At 57.1% G+C, this 23,576-nt stretch overlaps 1 protein-coding gene across 4 annotated transcripts in view; it reads right to left on the reverse strand.

The window, feature by feature from the left end:
• DHX30 (DExH-box helicase 30) overlaps positions 1-23,576 on the reverse strand; it is a 32,034-nt gene that overhangs the window by 6,750 nt on the left and 1,708 nt on the right. For 2 of the 4 annotated variants that reach the window (XM_068146124.1, XM_068146125.1), the window contains exons 2-13: positions 20,981-21,034; positions 12,530-12,660; positions 11,009-11,119; positions 9,825-10,180; positions 8,689-8,815; positions 7,883-8,032; positions 6,444-6,596; positions 4,778-5,599; positions 3,355-3,433; positions 2,922-3,026; positions 1,587-1,762; positions 98-304 (exon numbers count right to left, since the gene is read on the reverse strand). In XM_068146124.1, the coding sequence (XP_068002225.1) occupies positions 98-304; positions 1,587-1,762; positions 2,922-3,026; positions 3,355-3,433; positions 4,778-5,599; positions 6,444-6,596; positions 7,883-8,032; positions 8,689-8,815; positions 9,825-10,180; positions 11,009-11,119; positions 12,530-12,660; positions 20,981-21,011 (2,448 nt within the window). In that variant the 5' untranslated portion in view covers positions 21,012-21,034. Of the gene's footprint in view, positions 1-97; positions 305-1,586; positions 1,763-2,921; positions 3,027-3,354; positions 3,434-4,777; positions 5,600-6,443; positions 6,597-7,882; positions 8,033-8,688; positions 8,816-9,824; positions 10,181-11,008; positions 11,120-12,529; positions 12,661-17,916; positions 18,327-18,412; positions 18,617-20,980; positions 21,035-23,576 lie in introns of those variants that run through there. The other 2 variants (XM_068146121.1, XM_068146122.1) reach the window with 2 other exon arrangements.

Raw genomic sequence — 23,576 nt, forward strand, 5'->3', positions numbered from 1 at the left:
AGCAGGACCTGAGCTGCTCAGCACCCGGGGCTTGTCCTGCTGATGGCTGTGGGAGCAGCTGCAGCAGGACACTTCCTGCAACCCCTGCTGTGCTTACTGTTTTCTCTGGCATGTGGATCTTGGCCTGCACCACCAGGTTCTCCAGCGGGGTGCGAAGGATCTCCGGCACCTGGTAGGTTGGCATCTTGTCCAGGCGGCTGCGAGGGAACAGGTGGTAGGCAAAGCCCGACTGGCAGCGCCCGGCACGGCCTCGCCTCTGCACCACGTTTGACTTGGACACCCACACTGTCTCCAGGCAGGACACCTAGGAGGAGAAGGACCAGGTGTGAAGGCTCTCACAGCTCTGTCCTCTTGGGCTGCTCTCCAGCCAGTCCACGGACCTCCGAGACTCCCCATGGCTGAGCAACCACAGAATGGGTTGGGGTGGAAGAGCTCATGGAGTCCAACCATCAGCCCAGCACTGCCAGGGCACCACCAAACCATGGCCCTCTGCAACACAATTCCACAGCCCTGAAAGCCCTCCAGGGATGGGAACTTCACCACTGCCTTGGGCAGCCTGAGCCAGCTCTGGACAACCCTCAAGGGGCAGAAATTGATCCTCATGTCCAAACTAAACCTCCCCTGGGGCAACTTGAGGCCCTTTTCCCTTGTCCTGTCACTTGTTCCCTGGGAAAAGAGATCAACCCCCACCTGGTTCCAGCCTCCTTTCAGGGAGTTGGAGAGAACCAGGAGGTCTCCCCTCAGCCTCCTCTTCTCCAGACTAAACACCTCCAGTTTCCTCAGCTGCTCCTCACCAGCACTATTCTCCAGACCCTTCACCAACTTTGTTGCCCCTCTCTGGACCTGCTCCAGCTCCTCAATGTCCTTCCTGGAGTGAGTGGCATTCCACTGAAGGACATGGGAGGCCTTTCCTGCTCTCTGCACCTTGCAAGGCTGGTCTCCAGCAGGGGGAACGCCTGAGCCGCTCAGTGTATGGATGACACCCTGATGCCATCTGCTGGACACCTGCCTTGGCTCCACTTCGTGGAGCTCCCTGGCAGCTCCTCACAGGGGAGCCTGGTCCCTGCCTTCCCCACAGCAGTCTGGCAGCACGATCTGATCAGTGAGGTGAACTGGGCAAAAGCAAACAGACTGGGTTGAAATTGGCCCAAGGTGTGAGCTGTCACCTGGCTCTACCTGTTCTTCACAGAACAGGAGAAGGAGCAACAGGATGAAGAGACGGGGAATGATTTGGGTTGGAAGGGACTTTCTAAGGTCCTCTAGACACTATGAAGCCACAGAAGGTCTAGCAGAGATGGAAAGGGAACAGGATTTGCCTTAAATTATGGAATTACAGAAGTATTTAGGTGGGCAAAGACTGTTAAGATCCTTGAGTCCAGTAGTGTGTCTTTGGAGACCCCAGACTTTGGCCTTCTCAGCAGCTGAAGGGGAGCTGGGTCAAGACCAGCACTCTGATGAGTCAAACTGCCCCAGAGAGGGACGCAGCAGCGCAGCTGGGAAGCAGCTGCATCAGCCCATTCGTGTCACCTGAGGTGCTGCTGTGCAGGGTGGCCCAAATGCAGCTGGAGCAGAGGAAGCTTCCCTACCTTGGTCTTGAGGTCGTAGCGCTCCTCCTTGTGCGTGCCGCTGTCCACCACGTGCACGATGTCGTTGATGGTGATGGAGGTCTCGGCGATGTTGGTGGCCAGGACGATCTTCCTGACGCCCGGCGGAGGCCTCTGGAAGATGTTCTGCTGGTCCATCATGGGGATGTTGGAGTGCACTAGGAAACAAACCCAGAGTCAGGCCCTGCCCTGCTCTGCTGCTCCCTGCTAGCAGGCCATGGTGGGCAGAGATCTCAGCCTCCTGGGACCACCACCTCCTCCTGCTTCCAGAGACACAGGGATGGGGACACCGCTCCTGAATGTTGACAGCCATGTTCTGCCAGACAGACCCCAGGGAGGAGCTTCCACACCTCTTGAGGGAAGACCTCATTGCAGCTCCTTTAACCTATGGCTCAGCATCAGCAAGACCCTGATCACCTCCAAACCCCAACAGCCTCACGGCCCCACCAGGGTTTCCCTGGTCCCACCATTCACGTCTGCAGCTTCCCCATGGCTCCCTGGCTCGGGGAGCACAGGAATGGGTGACCTGTCACAGGCTGTCACCTGGGCAAAAATGGTCATCAGCAAGGACCTGGAACTCCTTCCAGTGTGGTAGGGACTGGAAGGGGCCTCTGGAGATCACCCAGTCCAAACCCCCTGCTAAAGCAGAGGCACCCACGGCAGCTTGCCCAGGCTCACAATGCCCAGGGGGGTTTGGAAGCTCTCCAGGGAAGGTTGTGGAGTCTCCTGTCTGGGCAGCCTGCTCCAGGGCTCCAGCACCCTCACATCAAGTAAATTTCTCCTCCTTTTCAGATGGAACCTCCTGCATTCCACTTTGTGCCCCTTGTCCTGTCTCTGGGCACCACTGGCAAGAGTCTGGCCCCAGCCTCTTGTCCTCCACCCCTTAGCTCTTGCTGAGCACTGAGCAGATCCCCTCTCAGGCTGCTCTTCTCCAGACTCAGCATCCCCAGGGCTCTCAGCCTTTCCTCTTCACAGAGATGTTCCAAGCCCCTCAGCAGCTTCCCAGCCTCCCCTGGACTCTCTCCAGTAGTTCTCTGTCTCTCTTGAACTGGGGAGCCCAGAACGAGACCAAGGACTCCAGATGTGGCCACACCAAGGCAGAGCAGAGTAGAAGGAGCTGCTTGGCCTTGACCTGCTGGCCACACTCTTCTGCATGCCCCTCCAGACACCACTGGCCTTCTTTGCCACGAGGGCACCTTGCTGGGTCTTGGCAAGTTGGGACTCCACATCCACCAGCACTGCCAGCTGCTTCTCCATCCCCTGGCCTCCCCATTCCCTGCCCCCTGAGCAGAGCAGGTGTGGAGCTGCCCCTCTCACCTGGCAGGACGAGGTACCGGCTGTTCTGAGAGCCCAGCATCTCCAGCAGGCGCTGCTGCACCCCCTTGATCTCCTGCCACCCAGGGAGGAAGCAGAGGATCCCACCTGGAAGACAGCAAGGGTTAAGAACCAGCAACCTTCACTCCCAACCAAAAGGGTTCCCCAATCCCATGGCCTGGAGAGCCCAGAGCTTTTCCCAGCTGGAGACACAGGGATTTGGCTTCTTTAGCCCAAGAACCCAAACAAAAAGCAGGGCCTCAAGGTCTGGGGTATTCTCCTAACCCCACATTCACCTCCCCACACTGCCCCAGACCCCTCTGCCCAACAGGAATTCAAGGTGGCCTCTCACAGGCCACCTCAGCACCACATTTTCCCTGCAGGGTTCGCTTTTTTCCCCCTCCCAGCACAAGGAAGAGGACAAGGCAGAACCTACCTGGCTCTCCATGGGCATCAATCTGGAGCACAAGGTCAGTGATCAGATCAAGATCAAGGACACATTCATCATCTGATTGCTGGGCAAGAGAGGACACATGGAGATGAATGAGCTATCATCAAGCAGAGAGCAGAATGGCACACAGCACCCCAAAACATCTTCTGGAGAGGGAGAATGCCCAGCAACATCATGAGATGGGTTTGGCTCCATCTGCAACCTGCTCTGGTCACAACTGCTGCCAGTTCCTTCTGCTGAGCAGTGAAAAGTGAGTCCCTGTCCTGCTCTCCAGACTTGGAAGCCAACTGAGATGTGTCTGACTCCATCAAACAAGGAACAAGCATTTGTATGACATTTGTGTGGACAAAAGTGAGCCACCTGCACCAGAGACTTCAAACCCTCCACACATGGGTCAGCAGTTTGGGATCCTTTGGTACCTCTTCAGGCCAGCTTAAAACTCCACCCATGAGGAGATCACCCTGAAGGCAATGGGACACCCCCAGCCTGTCTGCTGAGGAGGCAACCAGAGGTGGTTGACAGACCAGATGGTTGCTCAGCCAGAGGTGGGCTGAGAATTTCTAGTCATGGAATCTCAGATGGGGTTGGGTGGGAAGGAACCTTCAAAGCTCATCCAGTCCAACCCCCTGCAGTCAGCAGGGACATCTGCAACTGGAGCAGGTTGCTCAGAGTCCCAAACAACCTGACCTGAAATGGTTCCAGGCATGGGGCATCTCCTATCTCTGTGGCCAACCTGGGTCAGGCTCTCACCACCCTCAGTGTTAAACATCTCTCCCTTCTCTCCAGTCTGAGTCTCCCTTTTTCAGTTCCAGCCATCACCCTTTGTCCTGTCACAACAGGCCCTGATCAAGAGTCTGTCCCCATCATCTAGGGCAGCTTCTGGACCAGAAAATACCTAGAGGGCTCCCTGACAACCTCAAAGATTTGGAGGTTCAGGTTGGATCTGGAGGTTTAGGTTGGACATGAGGAACAATTTCTGTCCCTTCAGGGCTGTGCAGGCCTGAGTCAGGCTGCCCAGTGTGGAGTCCCCACCCCCAGAGGGGTTTCCCAGCTGTGGAGATGTGGTGCTGAGGGCCATGATTTGGTGGTGACCTGGCAGTGCTGTGTTTATGGTTGGACTCCATGAGCTTAAGTATCTCTTCCAATCCAACCCATTCTGATTCCATGACTGCCTCTTCAGGACCCATGATTTAAGGAGGACCAGCCACAGCAAGAGCACCCAGCTGGAGGGCACCTTCCAGAGGAACAGTGAAGCCTCATTATTGACTTGACCTCAAGAGGGTTCACCTGGAATGAAAGCTAGGCAGACCCTGCCCACCAACCACAGGGCAGAAGGCCAAGCTCCTGCTGCAGACCAGAAGCAGCTCCTCATCCAAGGGGAAGAGCTTCGCCACCACAACACACCCACCTTGATCTCGTAGTGCCGGTGTCGGTGCCGGCCCAGCTTGGCCAGGATCTCCTCCAGGTAGTACTCCTTCACCGGGTACATGAAGCCTGGCACCTTAACCACGGGGCAATCCCCAAAGTAATGTGAGAAACGCTGGTTGTCCCCCGTGGCGCTCATCAGGACCAGGCGCAGGTCGGGGTTGAGCTTCTGGATGCCCTTCAGCAGGATGAGCAGGAAATCCGTGTTGACGTCCCGCTCGTGCACCTCGTCCACCACCACGTGGCTGACGCCCTCCAGGCTGGGGTTGCCCTGCAGCTTCCTCAGCAGGATGCCCACGGTGCAGAAGAGCAGAGCCCCTCCCCGGGCGGGCGGCTTGCTCTCCAGCCGCACCTGGTAGCCCACGTTCTTCCTCATGTTGGGCCCCAGCTCCTGCGCCACGCGCTGGGCGACGGAGATGGCGCTGATGCGGCGCGGCTGGGTGATGACCACGTTGCAGCGGGCGCCGCGCCCCTCCAGGATGTAGTGCTCCAGCAGCAGCTGCGGGATCCTGGTGGTCTTCCCACAGCCCGTGTCCCCCGCTATCACCACCACGGGGTTCTGCTCGATGGCCGACAGGATGGTGTCCTTGTGAGGGTCCACCGGCAGCGGGTGGCTCTCCTGCCAGGAGGATCCTCTCCTCTTCCAGAGGGCCAGCAGGTTCTGGCTAAGGCGCACTTCTTCCGCCTCCAGCATGGGGATGTAGGTCTTGCCCGTGATGGCGTCGCTGATGGCGCCAGACTCCTTGCTCAGGTTCATCATGTCATCGGCAATCCGGGGCCGGGCGTCCCTGATGTCCACCGGATACTGCCAGGAAGATGGAGACAGTTGGGAGAGACAAGAGGATGGGCACCGGGACGAGAGGGACTGAAGGGTCACGAGTGGTGACCCAGGGCCCAGCGCTGGGACCGCTTCTCTTTAAGGTCTTCATCAATGACCTGGGCAAGGGGACTGAGAGCCTTGACAACCTCAAGCTGTGCCAAGGGAGGTTTGGCTTGAGAGCCTCCCCGAACCTGCTAGCCACACTCTTCATGTCCCCCAAGACCACCTTGGCCATGAGGGCACATTGCCTGCTCATGGGCAACTTGCTGTCCCCCAGCACTCTCAGGTCTTTCCCCTTGGAGCCGCTTCCCAGCAGGTCAGCCCTCAGCTGTCCTGGTGCAGAAGGTGTTTCCTCCCCAAGGACAGGACCCTCCAACTTGCCCTAGTTGAACTTCAGGAGATTCCTCTCCCTCAATTCTCCAGCCTGGCCAGGTCTCACTGGATGGCAGCACAGCCTGATGGGGGGTCAGCCACCCCTCCCAGTTCTGTACCATCAGCAAACCAGCTGAACATCCCCAACAACCCTTCATCCAGGTCACTGATGAGATGTTGGACATCTCACTCCTGCTGTGACAGGGAGTGCCCCCAAGGAACCCAAACCAAAGCTGCCCCTCGCCACATCCCAAAGGCCACATCATGCAGACAAACATCAGGGATGGACTGAGAGCAGCCCCACCACCCAGGAGGGGTCCTCCCTTCCCCAGACATAATCTATCAGGTTTTGTGGCAAACTCTCCAGCTGCCAATTCCCTCAACACGTGGAGATGAAGCTCTCAGCCCCCGTGCAGCTGCTGCCAAGGGAGGCCCTCAGAGCTGTGCCAAGCCTCACATGGTTCAGGTAGTTCTCGATCTTGCGCAGGGTGGCCTCGGGGACCTTGATGTGGCAGGGCTTGCGCTGGTTCTCCCCGAGCTCCCGCAGCGAGGTCATGTTGTACATGGCATGGCTCAGGGGATTGTTGTTCTTGTCCACCAAGCCCAGGCTCTAGAAAAGAGGAAACAAAAACCAGTCAGACATGAACAGAGCACAGGAGGTGTTGGTACAGAGAGCAGGTGGGTCAGGGAGTTGGGGAGCCATGGAAAGGTTTGGGGTGGAAGAGACCTCTAAGCTCAAGGAGTCCAACCATGAGCCCAGCACTGCCAGGGCACCACCAAACCATGGCCCTCAGCACCATGTCTCAATGGCTTTGAAATCCCTCCAGGGATGGGGACTCCACCATTGCCCTGGGCAGCCCTCAAGGGCAAGAAATTGTTCCTCAAGTCCAAAATAAACCTTCCCCGGGGCAGCTTGAGGCCATTTCCTCTTGTCCTGTCACTTGTTCCTTGGGAGCACAGACCAACCCCCACCTGGCTCCAACCTTCTTTCAAAGAACTAGAGAGCACCAGGTCTCCCCTCAGCCTCCTCTTCCCAAGGCTCAACAACCCCAGCCCTTGGCCTTGCAGAACCTCACCCTACTGCCCTCCCCACATTGATCCAGCCTGGCCAGATCCCTCTGTACATCCCTCCGGATAATCCACTCTCCCACCCAGCTTGGTGTCATCTTCACACTGACTAAGGCAGCCTCAATCCCAATTATGGCTAAAGATTAACGAGAACTGGCCCCAGTGCTGAGCCCTGGGGATCCCACTGGTGACCAGTCCCCAACTGGAGTTCCCCACCACTCTTTGAATAGAATAGAATAAACCAGGTTGGAAGAGACTTTCAAGATCATCATGTCCAACCTATCATCCAACACCACCCAATCAACTAACCCATGTAACCAAGCACCCTGTCAAGTCTCCTCCTGAACACCTCCAGCGATGGTGACTCCACCACCTCCCTGGGCAGCCCATTCCAATGGGCAATCACTCTCTCTGTGTAAAACTTCCTCCTGACCTCCAGCCTGAACCTCCCCTGGTGCAGCCTGAGACTGTGTCCTCTTGTTCTGGTGCTGGTTGCCTGGGAGAAGAGACCAACCTCTGCCTGTCTACAACCTCCCTTCAGGTAGTTGTAGAGAGCAATAAGGTCACCCCTGAGTCTCCTCTCCTCCAGGCTAAGCAGCCCCAGCTCCCTCAGCCTCTCCTCATAGGGCTTGTGTTCCAAGCCCCTCACCAACTTTGTTGCCCTTCTCTGGACTCGTTCCAGCAAGTCAACCTCCTTCCTGAACTGAGGGGCCCAGAACTGGACACAGTCCCTGCCAGTGAAGCCTCCACTCAGACCAGCTGGGAGAGGCCAGACTGGGTGAGTGAGGTGTGAGGATCATCTGCTCTGGCCCCAGGAGCACCACTCACCTTCAGCTTCTGGCAGGCCAGAGCCGCTGCTTTGTTCTCTGCCTCCACCTTGCGCCGGCCCTTGGCGGCGAAGGTCATGGGGCAGGGCCAGCGCAGCGTCAGCTTGCAGATCTTGGTCTTGGTGCCCACCGTGCGGAACTGCATGTACTCCTGGAAGAGAGGCACAGCACCAGCGTGGCTGGGGGCAACAGCAACACAACTCCAGGGCTTTTACCAGAGCTTGAGTTGGTTCAGGGCTGTTTGGGTGCTAGGAAAGGCTTGATGCCCTGAACGCATCTCCTCCAGCTCACGAGGTGCCGGCCAAGCAGCACAGAGCTGCGTGGAGAACGTCACTGAGGGCCTACAGCCAAGAGGACATCTACTCTTTGGTGAGCACATGAAGTCTGGGAGGCTGGTGGGTGATAGACCTCAAGAGGAGGAGCACCCCATACTGACAAGAAGGTAGTGTGGAGAGATTCCACCAGCACAGACAGGAGAGGCTGCTCCCAGCAACACCAGTTTAGCTTTGTGGCAGATCAACAGGGAAGTGCAGACCTGGCACCTCCAGCAATGACCTCCTTCATTAGCCTCCACCTTGTCCATGGCCCTGCCCTCAAGGGGCAACATTCCTCATGCTTCTACTAAGGTACTTTCTCAACTCTCAACACAAAAAGTCTTCCCCTTTCTCCTCAGGCTGGTTTCTCTAGCCCTGGTTTCAACTCCCCATCTTATCCCAAGTTCTCAGGTGCCCCCCCCCCCCCCCAAAAAACTGATTCTAGTTGGAGTTGTTGAGCTCCATCCCTGGCAGGGCTCCAGGAGCACCTTACCTTGACCGTGGAGGAGGAGGTGGCGATCTGAATCACCTGGGCCAGGAGGTTTTTGGGAAGAGGGAACTGTGTCAGGGCACGGATGGCAGTGTTGTCATCAGTCATCTCAATGGAGCTGCCTCCTCGGCTAGAGAGAAGATGGGGACACACTGAGCTCCTACACCCAGGACAAGCTCCAAATATCCACCCTGTGCTCAGACCCACCTCACCTCAGGTCTCCTAGCAAGGCCTGACACTGAGTAGTTACAGGCAGAGGTAGTATTGGTCACCTCAAAAGTCAACTTGTACCTTGCTGCTAACATCTGTCAGCCACAGAAGCATGTGCCAGCCCCATAAAGCCACCTCCTGGAGAGCAATCCAACCTCTGCCCTACAGACCAGAGGGCGACAGCAGCTCTGAACAGAGTAAAACACTGAAATGATTTCTGGATCCAAAGAACGACCCTAAAAGCAACCACCACCATCAGCTGCTCCTTGGGCATCTCACTGCTGGTGACTACTGACCAACCAGAGCTGGGCTCATCTTGGGCAGTGCAGTCACGGAATGGGCTGGGCTGGAAGAGACCTTTAAGATCACAGAGTCCAACCATGAAGCCAGCACTGCCAGGGCACCACCAAACCATGGCCCTCAGCACCACACCTCAACAGCTTGGAAACCCCTCCAGGGATGGGGACTCCACCACTGCCCTGGGCACACTGGGCCAAGCAAGGGCAAGAAATTATTCCTCATGTCCAACCAAAACCTTCCCTGGGGCAGCTTATGGCTGTTTCCTCTCTCTTGTCCTGTCACTTGTTCCTTGGGAGAAGAGACCAACCCCTACCTGGCTCCAACCTCCTTTGAGGGAGTTGCAGAGAGCCAGAAGGTCTCCCCTCAGCCTCCTTTTCTCCAGGCTGAATCTTCCCCAGGTCCCTCAGCTGCTCCTCACCAGGCATTTTCCAGACCCTTCAGCAGCTCTGCTGTCCTGTGAACCCTCTACCAGCCCCCTTGAAGTGAGGGGCCCAAAACCGGCTGCACCAGTGACCAGTGTGACCAGTACTCAGTGCCTGGCCCATCTACAAGCCACACCACAAGGTGGGAAGGTGCTGCTGAGCCCTGAGGAGCCGCAGAGGTGCAGCAGCCAGCAGGCCCACACCTACCTGACGTCTCTGCCCGGGGTTCGAGCGTCCTGGTGCGCCATGGGGAGATAATCGGACACGTCGATAGCTTCCTCTTCCAGCTCCCCTTCCTCCAGCTCCCCCTCCTCCAGCTCCCCTTCCTCCAGCTCTTCTCTCCTCATGGCTTTGGGCATCCTGCCCTGCTCCATGGGCTGGATGGAGTCGTCGGGCTCCATGCGGCGCCAGCAGGTGGAGAGGTCGGCCAGGGAGGGCCCGGACTTGGAGCGCCACTTGGCCTCGGAGCACCAGCGCTCGTCGGGGCAGCCCAGCTGCTCGGCCAGCAGCCGGTACTTGGCGGCGTCGAACAGCTCGTTCCTGGGGCCCAGCAACCCCCAGCCCTGTGGGAGAGAGGGCCTGAGACAGGGCACGGGGGGACCCCAGCGTGCCTCTCCCCCGAGGAAGATGCCCAGAAGCCGCCCCTCCAGATCCCCCAGAGAGAGAAGAGATGTGGAGCAGCAAAACCTGCTGCTGCTCCTCAAGAAGGGGACTCTGCTCACCAGCCCCACTGCCCAGAGCCACAGGATGGGCTGGGGTGGGACAGACCTTTGGGATCATGGGAGTCCAACCATGAACACAGCACTGCCAGGGCTCCACCAAACCACAGCCCTCAGCACCACATCTCCATGGCTTGGAAACCTCTACAGGGACGAGGACTCCACCACTGCCCTGGGCAGCCTGGGCCAGGCTCTCACCATCCTGAGAATCAAACATCTCCTCCTTCTCTCCAGTCTGAATCTCCCTCTTTTAGTTCAAACCACCACCCCTCATGCTGTGTACAACAGGCACTGCTCACTGTCTGTCCCCAGCTTTCTGATCACCCCCTTGAAGCACTGAAAGGCCACCAGAAGGTCTCCCTGGAGCCTTCTCTTCTCCAGGCTGGACAACCCTAACTCTCCCAGCCTGGCCCCACACCAGAAGGCTTCCAGCTAAAAAGGTGATCAAGGTCTGGGCACCAGAATGAGCATCACGACCCAGAGTTTTGGGTTGATGGCTGGCTGAAGCAATTCTGACAGCTCAAGGCTTCACCTTCCACCCCTGATCAACAAACAAGAAAATGAGAAGGTGAAGAGGCAAAGAGAGAGCAAAGTCAGGTGTCATCACCCATATGGACAAGGTCTCCTCTCCCAAGGTCTTGTTCCTCAAGCCAAGATGGAGCAGAAGCTCACCTTGAAGAGCTGACATGCTGCAGCTGCTGCTTGCCTCTCAGCATCAATCTTCTTGGTCCCATAACCTTCCACCTCCACATTTTTTGGCCACTTTATGTGCAGGGTGACTTTCTGGAAAGCAAAGAGAAGCAGGGCAATGAGCCAGGACACAGCAAGCTGGAGGACATCCACCAGCAGCACACCTGCCTCAAATACCTCAGAGCTCTAGGCAAAGAGGACTACAGGTGACAATCCCAAAGCAAGCAGGTTTTGGTTCCTTCCTGGGAAGCTCCACTCCCACAACACAGACAGAAAAGCCTGAGAAAGGGACCTGAGGTGCCCACAGCCACCACCAGCAAACTGGTTGAGGGTCCTCAATGTCCCTTTATGGAGATGTTGAACAAGACTGGACCCAGTCCTGACCCCTGGGGAACACAAGCTCCAGGACCTTCAACCAGCCCCCACCCTGCTGCTCACCACCCTGAACAACTGGGGATAACTTCACCTAGCACCAGCAAGTCCTTCTCCACAGAGCTGCTCTCCAGGCCCTCACCCCCAGCTTGGATTTGTGCTTGGGGTTGTCTGGACCCAGGGGCAGGACCCTGCACTTGGCCTTGATGAACCTCAGGAGGCTCACATGGTCTCACTTCTCCAGCCTGCCCAGGTCCCTCAGGATGGATCCTGTCCCTCAGGTGTGTTACCTGCAACACTCAGCTTGGTGTCATCCACAAATGTGCTGAAGGTGCCTCAATCTCACTGCCCATGTCACTGATGGAGGCCTTAACCAGCCAGGATCCCCCCGAGGGTCACCACATCGAGCCACTGACCACCACCCCCCGGCTGTGACCATCCAGCCAATTCCTTATCCAGTAACAGTCCACACATCAAATTCAGCCTTCTTCAATTTAAAGGCCTAGATCCAAGTCTAGGATCCGAGTCCAGGCTCCAAATCCAGGCCTGGATCCAAGTCCAGGCTCCCAGTCCAGGCCTCTGTCACCCCAGCAGGAGTTCACATCACTTGGCAGGCCATTTGCTCGCTGCTCCTCTGCTCCACTTCACATAAAGCAGACCCTGAATCCCAGCCTGCCCTCCAGCAGACAGGAGATCCCCTCCGTGGCATGCAGATTCCTTTCTGGTTGCCACTGAACATGTCAGGCTTGGGCAGCTGCTCTGCTCAACCCATAACTAAAACCTTGGCCCACCAAGGCCTAACTCTGGTGCTGCAGAGCCAGGCAGGGGCTGTGTTCTCCTGCTGGGAAAGGGTCTGCCCACACCATCTACTCCCTGCAGGGTCTGCCCACACCATCTACTCCCGGCAGGGTCTGCCCACACCATCTACTCCCGGCAGGGTCTGCCCACACCATCTACTCCCGGCAGGGTCTGCCCACACCATCTACTCCCGGCAGGGTCTGCCCACACCATCTACTCCCGGCAGGGTCTGCCCAACATGAGTGAAAAGGAAGAGAAAGGGGCAAAACCAGGACTATTGCTGGTCTGCTGTGCAGTGGTGTCCCTGGCTGCCAGCCCAGCCAGCAGGCTCACCTTTTTCCTGGGCCCGTTGGTGTGGATGTAGACCAGCTTGTCCCGCGCATGGGAGATGCCCAGGGCTCGGCCGATCACGCTGTTGAGCAGGTTCTTGGGCTGTGGAAATTCCTTCAGCAGGTCTCTGGAATCTGAGGAGAAACAAGAGAAGAACTGAGAGTGCTGCGCTTCGTGTGCAGTCCTGCTCAGGACCTGTTCCAACAGCACTGCGCCAAGGCCCTGCCAGCAGCAACCTCCCTGAGGTGAGGAGAGCAGAGCAGGCAGGGCTGGGAAGTGCTTCACACACAACATCTCCAGGCATCAAAGTCTCCAGAGCTCCACACACGACACTGCAAGAACAAAAGGGCCAAGAGTTGTGCCCCACACACCCCCAGACTCTTCTGGTCCCTCTCTCTTGAAAGTATGAAAATCCTCCAGAGAGCACCAGGGGCCAAACCACAGGAGTGAGGGACACCAGCAGCTGAGTGGGGAGGCCAACAGCATGAAGTTCAAGCAGACCAAGGGCCAGGTCCTGCCCTTGGGTCACAATAACCTCATGAAGGCTCCAAGCTGGGAGCAGAGGCACTGGAAACTGCCCAGGATTGGGAGCAGGGGGTTGGTGACAGTGGCTGGAGATGATCCAGCATGTGCCCAGGTGGCCAAGACCACCAGAACCCTGGCCTGGATCAGCAGTGGTGTGGCCAGCAGGAGCAGGGCAGGGGTAGTCCCCCTGGGCCGGGCACTGGTGAGGCCACATCTCCAATCTTGGGGTCAGTTTTGGGTCCCTCACTCCAAGAAGGACATTGAGGGACTGGAGTTGGTCCAGAGAAGGGCAGTGAAGCTGGTGAAGGGTCTGGAGAACAGGGCTGGTGAGGAGAGGATGAAAGGCCTGGCCTGGTTCAGCCTGGAGAAAAGGAGGCTGAGGGGAGACCTGGCTTTCTGCAAATCCCTGAAAGGATTTTGGGGCCAGATGGAGGTTGGTCTCTTCTCCCAAGGAACAAGTGACAGGACAAGAGGAAAGGGCCTCAAGTGCCCCAGTGGAGGTTTATTTTGGACATGAGGAACAATTTCTTCCCCTTGAGAGTTGTTTAGGCCTGGCCCAGGCTGCCCAGGGCAGCAGTGGAGTCCCCATTCCTGGAGGGGTTTCCAAGCCATGGAGATGTGGTGCTGAGAGCCATGGTCTGGTGGTGACCTAACAGTGCTGGATTCATGGTTGGACTCCATAACCCTAAGTCTCCTCCAGCCAAATCCATGTTGTGATTCCCTAGTTCCATGAAACCCTTGGACAGCTCCAAAGGATCATGCAGGAAACACTCCCATTCACAACCCCTTTGCCCATTTGTCGCCTTCTCCCCCTGGCCTAGAGGACAGGGCTCTGGTCTCAGCCTCACAGAGAAGGCCAAGCCAATGACCCCTAAGGAAGCAGTGCATGTGGTGCCCCTGCCCCCTCACACAGCCACCAGCACTACATTCAGACCCTGGCCTGGGCAGGAAAGCTGGAGAGGTGACCAAGACCTTGGCACTGCAAGGTTCTGCCCCATTCCACGTGGCCGGGAGCACGGCAGGAGGAGCAGCCCCAAACACCACTGCCCAAGTGCAGAACTGAATTCACTGAACAGATGAGAATTTGAACCCTTCCAGCCCCAGCCTGGGGGTATTTGGCCTTGAGCTGCTTCCTCCTTCAAAACCAACCCAAGAGATGATGTGGTGAGGCATGAGAAAGAAGAACATTCCTCTTAAATGCTCCTCAAACCTGACATACCTCAAAACCTACCTCCTAACAGAGCTAAACTCTCCCATCCTGAGGTGACTCCTCAGCCAAGGCTAAATGTTTCACCCACTGTGGAGCAAAGAAGAGGGTCTCCAAAGAAAAAAGGCCAGCTCTGGCTTGCAGGGCAAGACACAGCATGCTCCTCACCCTGACAATGGCACATGCAGCAGTGCCAGCTGAGGTGCAGCAGTGACTCAAGGCTTGATGGATCACTCTCATTATCCCAAGGAACAATCAGTGGGATCCCTACTCCTGTCTTGAGCAGGGGAGCTGAAGGGATTCTCATCTTGCATGAAGTTGGGCCTCACTCACAGTTTCTAAGGAAGAAACTCCCAAATCACAGGGATGCCCTTGTAGGAGGCTTCCTTCCCTGCCAGTCTGGACTTCCTGGCATCTTCCTCCAAAGAGGGTCTTGGTTCTGCCATCACTGAGGGTGGATATTTGGGTAGGAACCATCCCAGTGGTAGCCACAGCTCTGTGGAAGCCAGGAGTCCACCCAACACCCCCCAAGCAGCCAGAGCTGATTTTCACTCCCTTCTTCTCAAGCCAAAACCACGTGTTGTGTCCAAACCACAGCTCCAAGATCCCCAGGGAATATTAAAAGCCAGTCTTGGAGAGCAGACAACACAGGGTGGGGTTATCAAAGAGGTTAATTAACTCAGTTCAGCTCCTCAAAGGCAGCAAGTGCTCAAGCTTGACTTGCTTGTAAACTCCAAGATGATTCCAAGCACGACTGAGAGGAAGAAAAAAACCCAAACCAACCAACATCCAGCTGCAGCAGCCAAACCTTCTGCTAACTTCAAATAACTCAAGGAGGCACTGTCAGGTACAAGGAGACAGCCACCAAGTGGCCTGTTCCTTCTGCAGGAAAGGCAGAGGAGTACTAGAAACACTTCAACTGCTTCTCTCTTCCCTGGAGGTGCACCAATGAGCAGGGAGGACAAACCATCCACTACAACCCTCCTCCAGATAGAAGCCCTTGCAGGAATCAGTTCAAGTGGGTGAAGAAAGCTCCCAACACATCAGAAGCCCCCCAGGGAGAAGCAAGCCCCATGGCTCCCTCACATCCAGTTCAAAAGGAATTGGCCTGGACTGGTTTCACCAGGCAGAAGCAGAGAAGGTTCCACAAGGCAGCTTGCTCTGGAGTACACCACAATAGTGTCACTTTTGGGTGGTGACCTCCTCCCAGGCACACACAGCAAGAACAGCCACAGGCAGGTCCTGCCTGAACAGCAACCACCTTAACAATGAGCCAAACTGACAAGACCTCTTCAGAAGCACGAAGAGGAAGATGACCAAAGGCCAACCACCACTCTGGAGACACAGCCCAGATCACCCTGCTCCAGCCTGGCCCTGCTCTGAGGAGGAGATCACACAGCACCAGCACGACCTCAATCCTTCTGTGACACTGGGAGACAGCAAATTGATTAGTCAGAGAAAGAGCCTGGTTGAGATCAGCAGAGAGGTCAAGAGCAACAACTGAGGAGTGCCACAAACCTGACTGAGCAGGCAGAGAATGCCAGAACCCCCACCCCAGTGTGGTGGGTGGGAAACCACCTCTGGAGATCACCCAGTCCAAACCCCCTGCTAAAGCAGAGCGCCCACAGCAGCTTGCCCAGGACCACAATGACCAGGGGGGTTTGGAAGCTCTCCAGAGAAGGAGAGTCCACAGCCTCTCTGGGCAGCCTGCTCCAGGGCTCCAGCACCCTCACATCAACTAAGTTTCTCCTCCTCTTCATATGGAACCTCCTGCATTCCACTTTGTGCCCCTTGTCCTGTCCCTGGGCACCACTGAAAAGAGTCTGGACCCAGCCTCTTGCCCCCCACTCTCTAGCTCTTGCTGAGCATTAAGCAGACCCCCTCTCAGACTGCTCTTCTCCAGGCTCACCAGCCCCAGGGCTCTCAGCCTTTCCTCCTCACAGAGATGCTCCAGGCCCCTCAGCAGCTTCCCAGCCTCCCCTGGACTCTCTCCAGTAGTTCTTTGTCTCTCTTGAACTGGGGAGCCCAGAAGTGGACACTGGACCCAGCCCTCCAGCTGTGGGCTCACTAGGGCAGGGTGAAGGTGGAGGAAGCAAGAAGCAATCCTTTCCACAAGTTCTGCTCCAAAATGCCACCCTCTGTGCCAAGGAGCCCCCCCTCAGCTATCAGTCCCAACACACCACCACCTTCTTCTGAGCTGGCCTCACATCAGTTGATTTCTCCTCACTTGGAGTCAAGGCCAATAACAAAAGCAGTCAAAGGAGGAGCTCTAACAAGGCATCAACAAGTTGGAGGCTTAGAACTCAGCCTCCCAAATAGTTTTCTAAGTAAGTTTTATGATCTCTGCATGTTGAAGCAGGGCTGCACAGCTTGGGCCAACTTCCCAGGAGGACCCTGAGGACTTTTTACTTTCTCAGCTGGAAAGATCCTTCCACTATCTCCAGACTCTCACCAGAAGGACCAATGTGAACTGTAAGATGAGTGAACCAGAAGCCTGAAGGTTAAAGTATTCAAGAACTCTCTGAAACCACATTGGGGGGGGGGAAGTGCTGACAAAAGGTACAGAAGAAAAAGACCCAGCATTGGTTTCCTCCATTTCTGAGGCAACACCTGAAGCAGCTCATTAACCATTAATTAATTTGGGCTGGTTTAGCATTTTCTTTGGCAGTTAATTTGCTCTGTTGAATGAGTGCAGCAATTACAAACTCTACAAGAGCAAGCCCAGCAGAGCTTCTGACAGGAAAATGGAACCACAAGAGGCAGAGAATCCAGGAACTACAGAGACAAAATAATAAAGCAAACATAGTATCATAGCATCATTCAGGGTTGGAAGGGACCACAAGGATCAGCCAGTTCCAACCCCCCCTGCCATGGGCAGGGACACCCCACACTAGATCAGCCTGGCCAGAGCCTCATCCAGCCTGGGCTTAAACACCTCCAGGCGGGGGAGAAAGTGTGGAACACAGGACAAGGTGAGGGGGAAGAAGTTTTTATGTAGTAATAACCCAAATTTCCCAAGTGATTGATTCCAGCCTAAGAAATAAAACTGAAACCAAAGCAGCTGTCGGCTGAGGGACCGACAGCCAGCAGAGACACCTTCCCAGCTTTCTTCCCACAGCCACTGGGCAGACTGCTGGCCGCAGCCCAGGATTTCTGCTCACAGGAGCTGCCTGCCCGGCGATCAGCCTTTCCCCCGGCTCGGGCCAGCCGCCGGGGGCCCGCGGGAAGCCCTTTGTAACGGGGACCAGGCGGATAACGCGATGCTCGCAACCTGGCGCAGCCAGCTCCGGCGCTGCCCGCTCCGGCGCTGCCCTAACGGAACCTGCCGGCGCGGCCGCTTTTCCTGGCGGGTGCTCGCTGGGCGTGCTCGCTCCGGCAGGGCTTTTAGCCCAGCATCTAGCCGGGATTGGTTTCCCCCCCCCCCCCGACTCTGGCAGCAGGGCCCAGGGCGATGGAGGGTTTTTTAATCCAGGAGCAGCTCTGCCCGACTCCAAAGCGGCGACCTTGAGCCAAAGGGCTCCGCACCGCTTACCCCGGAGCATCCCAACGCTGCCCGCCAACAAAGAGCCCCGCACAGCCCCGCGGCGCCCGAGACTGCCACAAAGGCCTCGACCCCCGCTGGCTCCCCGAGTGCCGCCGGCAGCCCCCGGCCCGTTACCTGCGGCGGCGGCGGCGCAGCCCTGCGTGCAGACCCCGCCGCAGCTCGCCGGCTCCTCTCCCTTGCCGCGCATCCCGCCGCAGGAGCCCGCTGCCCCGGGGCGCGCTCGCTCGGGGCCGGGCCGCTCTCTCTCCCGCGACAGCGGCGGTACCGTCGGTCCCCTGCAGCCGGCGGGGATGGAGCGGGCGGCCCGATGCGGCCTGGCCTGGCCCGGCCCGGCCCAGCCGCCCGGAGCGAGAGGAGGCCGGCGGGAGGCACGGCCCGGCTGCGGGCGCGGGGGGAGGGACGAGCGTTGCGCTCACGCTCCCTCCTTCTCCTTCTCCTCCTCCTTCTCCTCCTCCTTCTCCCAGCGCTGGGGCTCGCTCCTCCCTTCCGCTGCGCGCGGGGCCGGCGCGGCGCCGCTTCCCCGGCCGCTCGCACCGGGGAGGGGGAAGCTGCGCCGCCGGTTCCTCCCCCCTGCCCCGCCCCGCCTCACACCCCCTCCTCCCCGGCTCACCCTGCCCCATGGCGGCTTCCTCCTCCTCGGCCGCCGCCCGCTCCTCCTCCTGCCTCCGCCCCTCGCGACTCTGGGCCGCGGGCAGGCGGGTGCAGAGCCCGCGAGCGCCCGGAGCCGACCGGTAGCGGCGGCAGAGGCGCAGAGGCCCCGCCGAGCCGCAGGCCGCAGCCGCCTGCAGCAGCAGTCCCAGCGCCGCCATCTTGAGGTTACTCGCAGCCGGCTTCAGGCCGGGCCGGCACTGCTGGCGGGAAGCGAGCCGCCGCCGCGCCGCTCCCCCTGGCGGCGGGGAGGACTCACAGCAGGCAACCGCTACGCTCACCCAAGGCGGGAGTGCTCCCCGGGCCGTGCCCCCTCCAGGGCAGAAACAACGAAGGGGAAGGAGAAGGAGAAAGGAATGAACCTGGCTTCACAGCCCTGCCAGCGCACAGCGGCACGGAATGGGCTTGGTTGGATCATCAGGTCCAACCGCTCTCTAACTCCACCGCACTGGGGCTAAACCGACTTCCCTCAGCACCACATCCCCTGGGCTCTGAAACCCCTCCAGCGATGGGCATTCAACCACCTGCCTGGGCAGCCTGGGCCAGGCTTTGAGAACCCTCTCAGTGAAGAACTTTCTTCTAACGTCCAACCTAAACCTACCCTTGGGGCAGCTTGAGGCCTTTTCCTCTTGTCCTGTCACTTGCTCCTTGGGAGAAGAGATCAACTCCCACCCAGCTCAAAGCTCCTTCCAGGGAGTTGCAGGGAGCCAGAAGGTCTCCCCTCAGTCTCTTTTTCTCCAGGTTCAACAGACCCAGGTCCCTCAGCTGCTCCTCACCAGCCCTGCTCTCCACACCCTTCACCAGCTTCCCTGCCCTTCTCTGGACCTGCTCCAGCCTCTCAATGTCCTTGGAGTGAGGGACCCAAAACTGACCCCAAGATTCAAGATGTGGCCTCACCAGTGCCCAGTCCAAGGGGACAATCCTGGCCCTGCTTCTGCTGGCCACACCATTGCTGATCCAAGCAAGGATGCTGATGGCTTTCTTGACCATGAACTCATCTCCAGCCACTGTCAATCCACACCCCCAAGTCTCTCCTGGGCAGCACACTGGGGCAGGGAACAGGAGAAGCTTCTTGGGGAGGTGGAGGACTCTCAGACCCACTGAAGCCTTAAAAGGCCACAAACCCCATTCCTCAAAAATACAACATCAACTCTGCTTGCATCACCAAGCTCCACCAGCCCTGCCTGGAGCTCTCTCACCTCCAGACATGAGCACATCACACAGACACCACAGGAAGCCAAGGTGTGTCCTCAGACACCAGAGGTCATTCCGAGGGGTTGGGGATGTTTTGTGAGTGTCACCAGTTCCCCCAGCACAGGGACTCTGCACACACAAAGGTCACCACAAAGGGATGAGGTGTTTACTCTCAGATCTGAGCAACCTGGAGATCCCCAAAATGCAACCCATGGCTCTGTCCCACAAAGAGGGCTTTAATGGCACAGTCATCACTGCCCAGGGGTGTGGCTGAGGCTCCATCCCTGGGGATACTCAAGAGCAGACTCAGTGTGGCCCTGGGCAGCCTGATCTAGTTGGAGGTATCATAGTATCACAGTATCAGTCAGGGTTGGAAGGGACCACAAGGATCATCTAGTTCCAACCCCCCTGCCATGGGCAGGGACACCCCACACTAGATCAGGCTGGACAGAGCCTCATCCAGCCTGCTCTTAAACACCTCCAGGGACAGGGCCTCAACCACCTCCCTGGACAACCCATTTCAGGGCTTCACCACTCTCATGGTGAAGAACCTCCTCCTCACATCTAGCCTGAATCTCCCCACCTCCAGCTTCATTCCATTCCCCCTAGTCCTATCACTACCTGAGATCCTGAGAAGTCCTTCCCCAGCCTTCCTGTAGACCCCCTTCAGATACTGGAAGGCCACTGCTGACTTAAGCAGGGTTGGACAAGGTGAGCTTTGAGGCTCCTTTCCAACCCAAAGCAATCTGTGAATCTGTAACTGAAAGAGGCTGGAGAGGCAAGGACAGAAAATAAGGACATGGACTTGTGGAGAGCTACCTGAAGGGTGTAGACAGCAAGGGGAGAGCACTGAGTGAGGAAGAGGATGGGGTTTTGGTTAGGAGGGTGAAACAAAAAGGGGGTACAGAAGCCTCTGCTTGAAGCTAAGCAGCAAGCAAGTCCTCAGTGTCCTCTCCTGCATTAACAGCAGAGCTCTTTCCCCTGCCAGCCTCTCCCCTTCCCCTGGAACACTCTCTTGTGCTGGCTGTGACATAGTTCTCTCACAACATTCAACTCCTGTGCTCAGTGGGATACCACAACCACCTCACTTTGCACTCAAAAGCCCAAGCTCTGCATGCTGGGCTCCCCTCAGAAATAGTCTTTAGTCCTCAATTTCCTTTTCTGCACCCACCCCATCCAGAAGGGCTTCTGAGAAAGCCACTGGTAGGACAAAGTCCTCCTTTAGCCAGCAGAGAGGAGGACAGAACTGTTCCTCACCGCTTCTTCATCAGCCTGAGAGAGTCTGAGGTCTCTAAGCAAAGAAGGGAGTGGCATTCAGTTTGTCTCAGGCCCTTACCTTTGAGGGAGTTGAGCGAGAACATCTCCATCTCCCAGGGAAAAGGATGGACTCCTGGGAAAACAAAAGGAGCCAAGAGAAAACAGGAGGTCAGAACAGAGCCTTCCTTCGAGGTGCTTCAAGTGCTGAGCACCTCAGAAAGCTTCTTTAGCACAGGACAAAGCTGAGGCTGCTCCACAAATCTCACAGAATCATGGAGTCATCAAACTGTTTGGGTGGGAAGGGACCCTCAGAGCTCATCCAGTCCACCCCCTGCAGTCAGCAGGGACATCTGCAACTACAACCTCAAACAGCCCAACTTGGAATGGTTCCAGCCATGGGGTGGCTCCCACCTCTTTAGGCAGCTTGGGTCAGGTTCTCACCACCCTGTGTCAAACATTTCTTCCTTCTCTTCAGTCTCCTAGTTCAAGCCATCACTCCTTGTCCTGTCACAACAGGCCTTGCTCAGGACTCTGTCTCCAGTTTTCTGATCAGTCCTCTGAAGCACTGCAAGGCCACCAGAAGGTCTCCCTGGAGGCTTCTCTTCTCCAGGCTGAACAGCCCTAACTCTCTCAGCCTGGCCTCACAGCACTGCTGTGGCCTCCTCTGGCCCTGCTCCAAGGTCTGCCCCACACCTCTACTGTGCAGAGGACTCCAGAGCTGGCCCCAGCACTGCAGGTGGGGTCTCAGCCTTCACCTTTGCTTTGGGTGCTCCACCTGCCATGCCCACACAGTGAACTCTCCACCATTAAGGTGCTTTCAGCAAGCCAGGAACAGAAGGCCTGCTTGCTTCAGTAACACCAAGCAAGGCCTGAGGTCCCACCCCTTGGGGGACAGAGCTCTGTGGAGATGCCACCTTGCCCAGCTGCAGATGGCAGGCCACACTTGGTCTTTGTCAGTGACTAAATAATGAAGCCCACAGGGTTTTGACTTGGTTAAAAGTAAACAAGGCAGGCAAGAACTGTCTGAAGGACAGAGCTCAGAGGGCTGTGATCAGCAGGGCAGAGCCTGGTTGAAGGCCTGAAGCTCATGGTGGTCCCCAAGGTTTAGGACTGGATCCAGTGTTGTTCAGCACCTTCTAGAATGATCTGGATGAAGGGCTGGAGAGAACTGGGAGGAGTGGCTGGCACCCCCTCAGGCTGTGCTGCCATCCAGCCAAACCTGGCCAGGCTGGAGAGCTGGGCAGAGGAACCTCATGAAGCTCAACCAGGGCAAGTGTAAGGTACTGACCCTGGGGAGGGTCGACCTCTGCACCAGTAGAGCTCAGAGGTGACCTGCTGGGAAGCATCTCTGCAGAGAAGGACCTGGGAGGGGTGGGGGACAACAGGGTCCACGAGCCAGCAGCGTGCCCTGGTGGCCAAGAAGGCAAATGCTCTGCTGGGGTGCATGCAGAAGAGTGTGGGCAGCAGAGCAGAGGATGTTCTCAATCTAAAGCTCCCCTGGCACACCTTGAAGGCAGGCAGAAAGGCAGTGCTGAAAGGAAATGCAAGGCAAAAGTGCAGAAAGTGGCCTTCCCTGCTCAGGAGCAGGAGAAAGGAAGTGAACTGGAGGCCCTAGATGGATGAGCTCAGATGAACAACCAAGAGCCAAGCTGACAAGCAAGTGTCTGCCAGAGATGTGGTGCTGAGGGAAGTGGTTTAGCACCAGAGTTGGCAGAGTTGGAGTTGGACTGGGTGGCTCTCAAAGGGCTCTTCCAACCAAGGGGATTCTGCCTCTCTGTAGAGATGCTATCTGAGCTGTGCCTGTAGAGCCCCAGTTGAGTGGGGACCCTTGCTGTGGAACCAGTAACAGCCCCAAGGCTAAAAGAGCCAGGCTGCACAGGAGAGGGAAGAGAACTAAAGCTCAGGGAGATGAAACAACCCAGGTGAGGTCCATGAAGAGAATCCCACTGAGGAAGGATCCTTTGTAAATGAGATGGAGGAATTCACAGACTCATGAGTGGAAGGGACCTTCCAAGGGCATCTAGCCCAGCCCCCTGCAGTGGGCAGGAACATCTGCAGCTAGAATACTGCAAGCTTGAGCACCCAGCAGGACCAATGCCCAAGCACAAAGAGAAAAGCTTGGCTAGATCAGGTAGGTTTAAGGGACAGGTCAGTAAGAGATCAGCCCCTGCAGCACCATCACTGGGTTCCTCAGGACCTGACCTGGTGAATATGGACACAGTGGATCCTGGACTGAGAATCAGTTTGAAAGCAGGCAGCAGCCTGGTGGAGACCCCAGGGGAGGTGTGGCTGAAGGTGCTGATACCAAAAGGAGGTGCCCAGCTCTGGCAGGTGCTGCACCACCAGCCATGGCAATGAACATCACTCAGAAAGAGACCCTTTGGGAAAGACAATGTACTCAGTGGGGCTCCAGGGGCAGAGGAGATGTGTAGCCTCCCTGGGAACTGGATTTAGGAAGTGGGCCATGGTGACACAAGGACTCCTATGGACAAGGCAAAGGCACAAGTGGAGTGAGACTCAACCACGTGTGAAACTCACCTCACAGTGGGAGAGGATGAGAGTCCCAGGAGCCAGAGACACTACAACTCTGTCAACAACCAGTAACCTGTTGGAGTGGAGCCACAAAGCTGATGTGAAGGTTAAAGCTCCCTGCTGTGAGACCAGGCTGAGAGAGT

Source organism: Melanerpes formicivorus, unplaced genomic scaffold (genome assembly GCF_026170545.1).
Source record: "Melanerpes formicivorus ecotype bairdi unplaced genomic scaffold, bMelFor1.0.p_v2 SCAF_13, whole genome shotgun sequence".
Taxonomy (NCBI): Eukaryota; Metazoa; Chordata; class Aves; order Piciformes; family Picidae; genus Melanerpes; species Melanerpes formicivorus.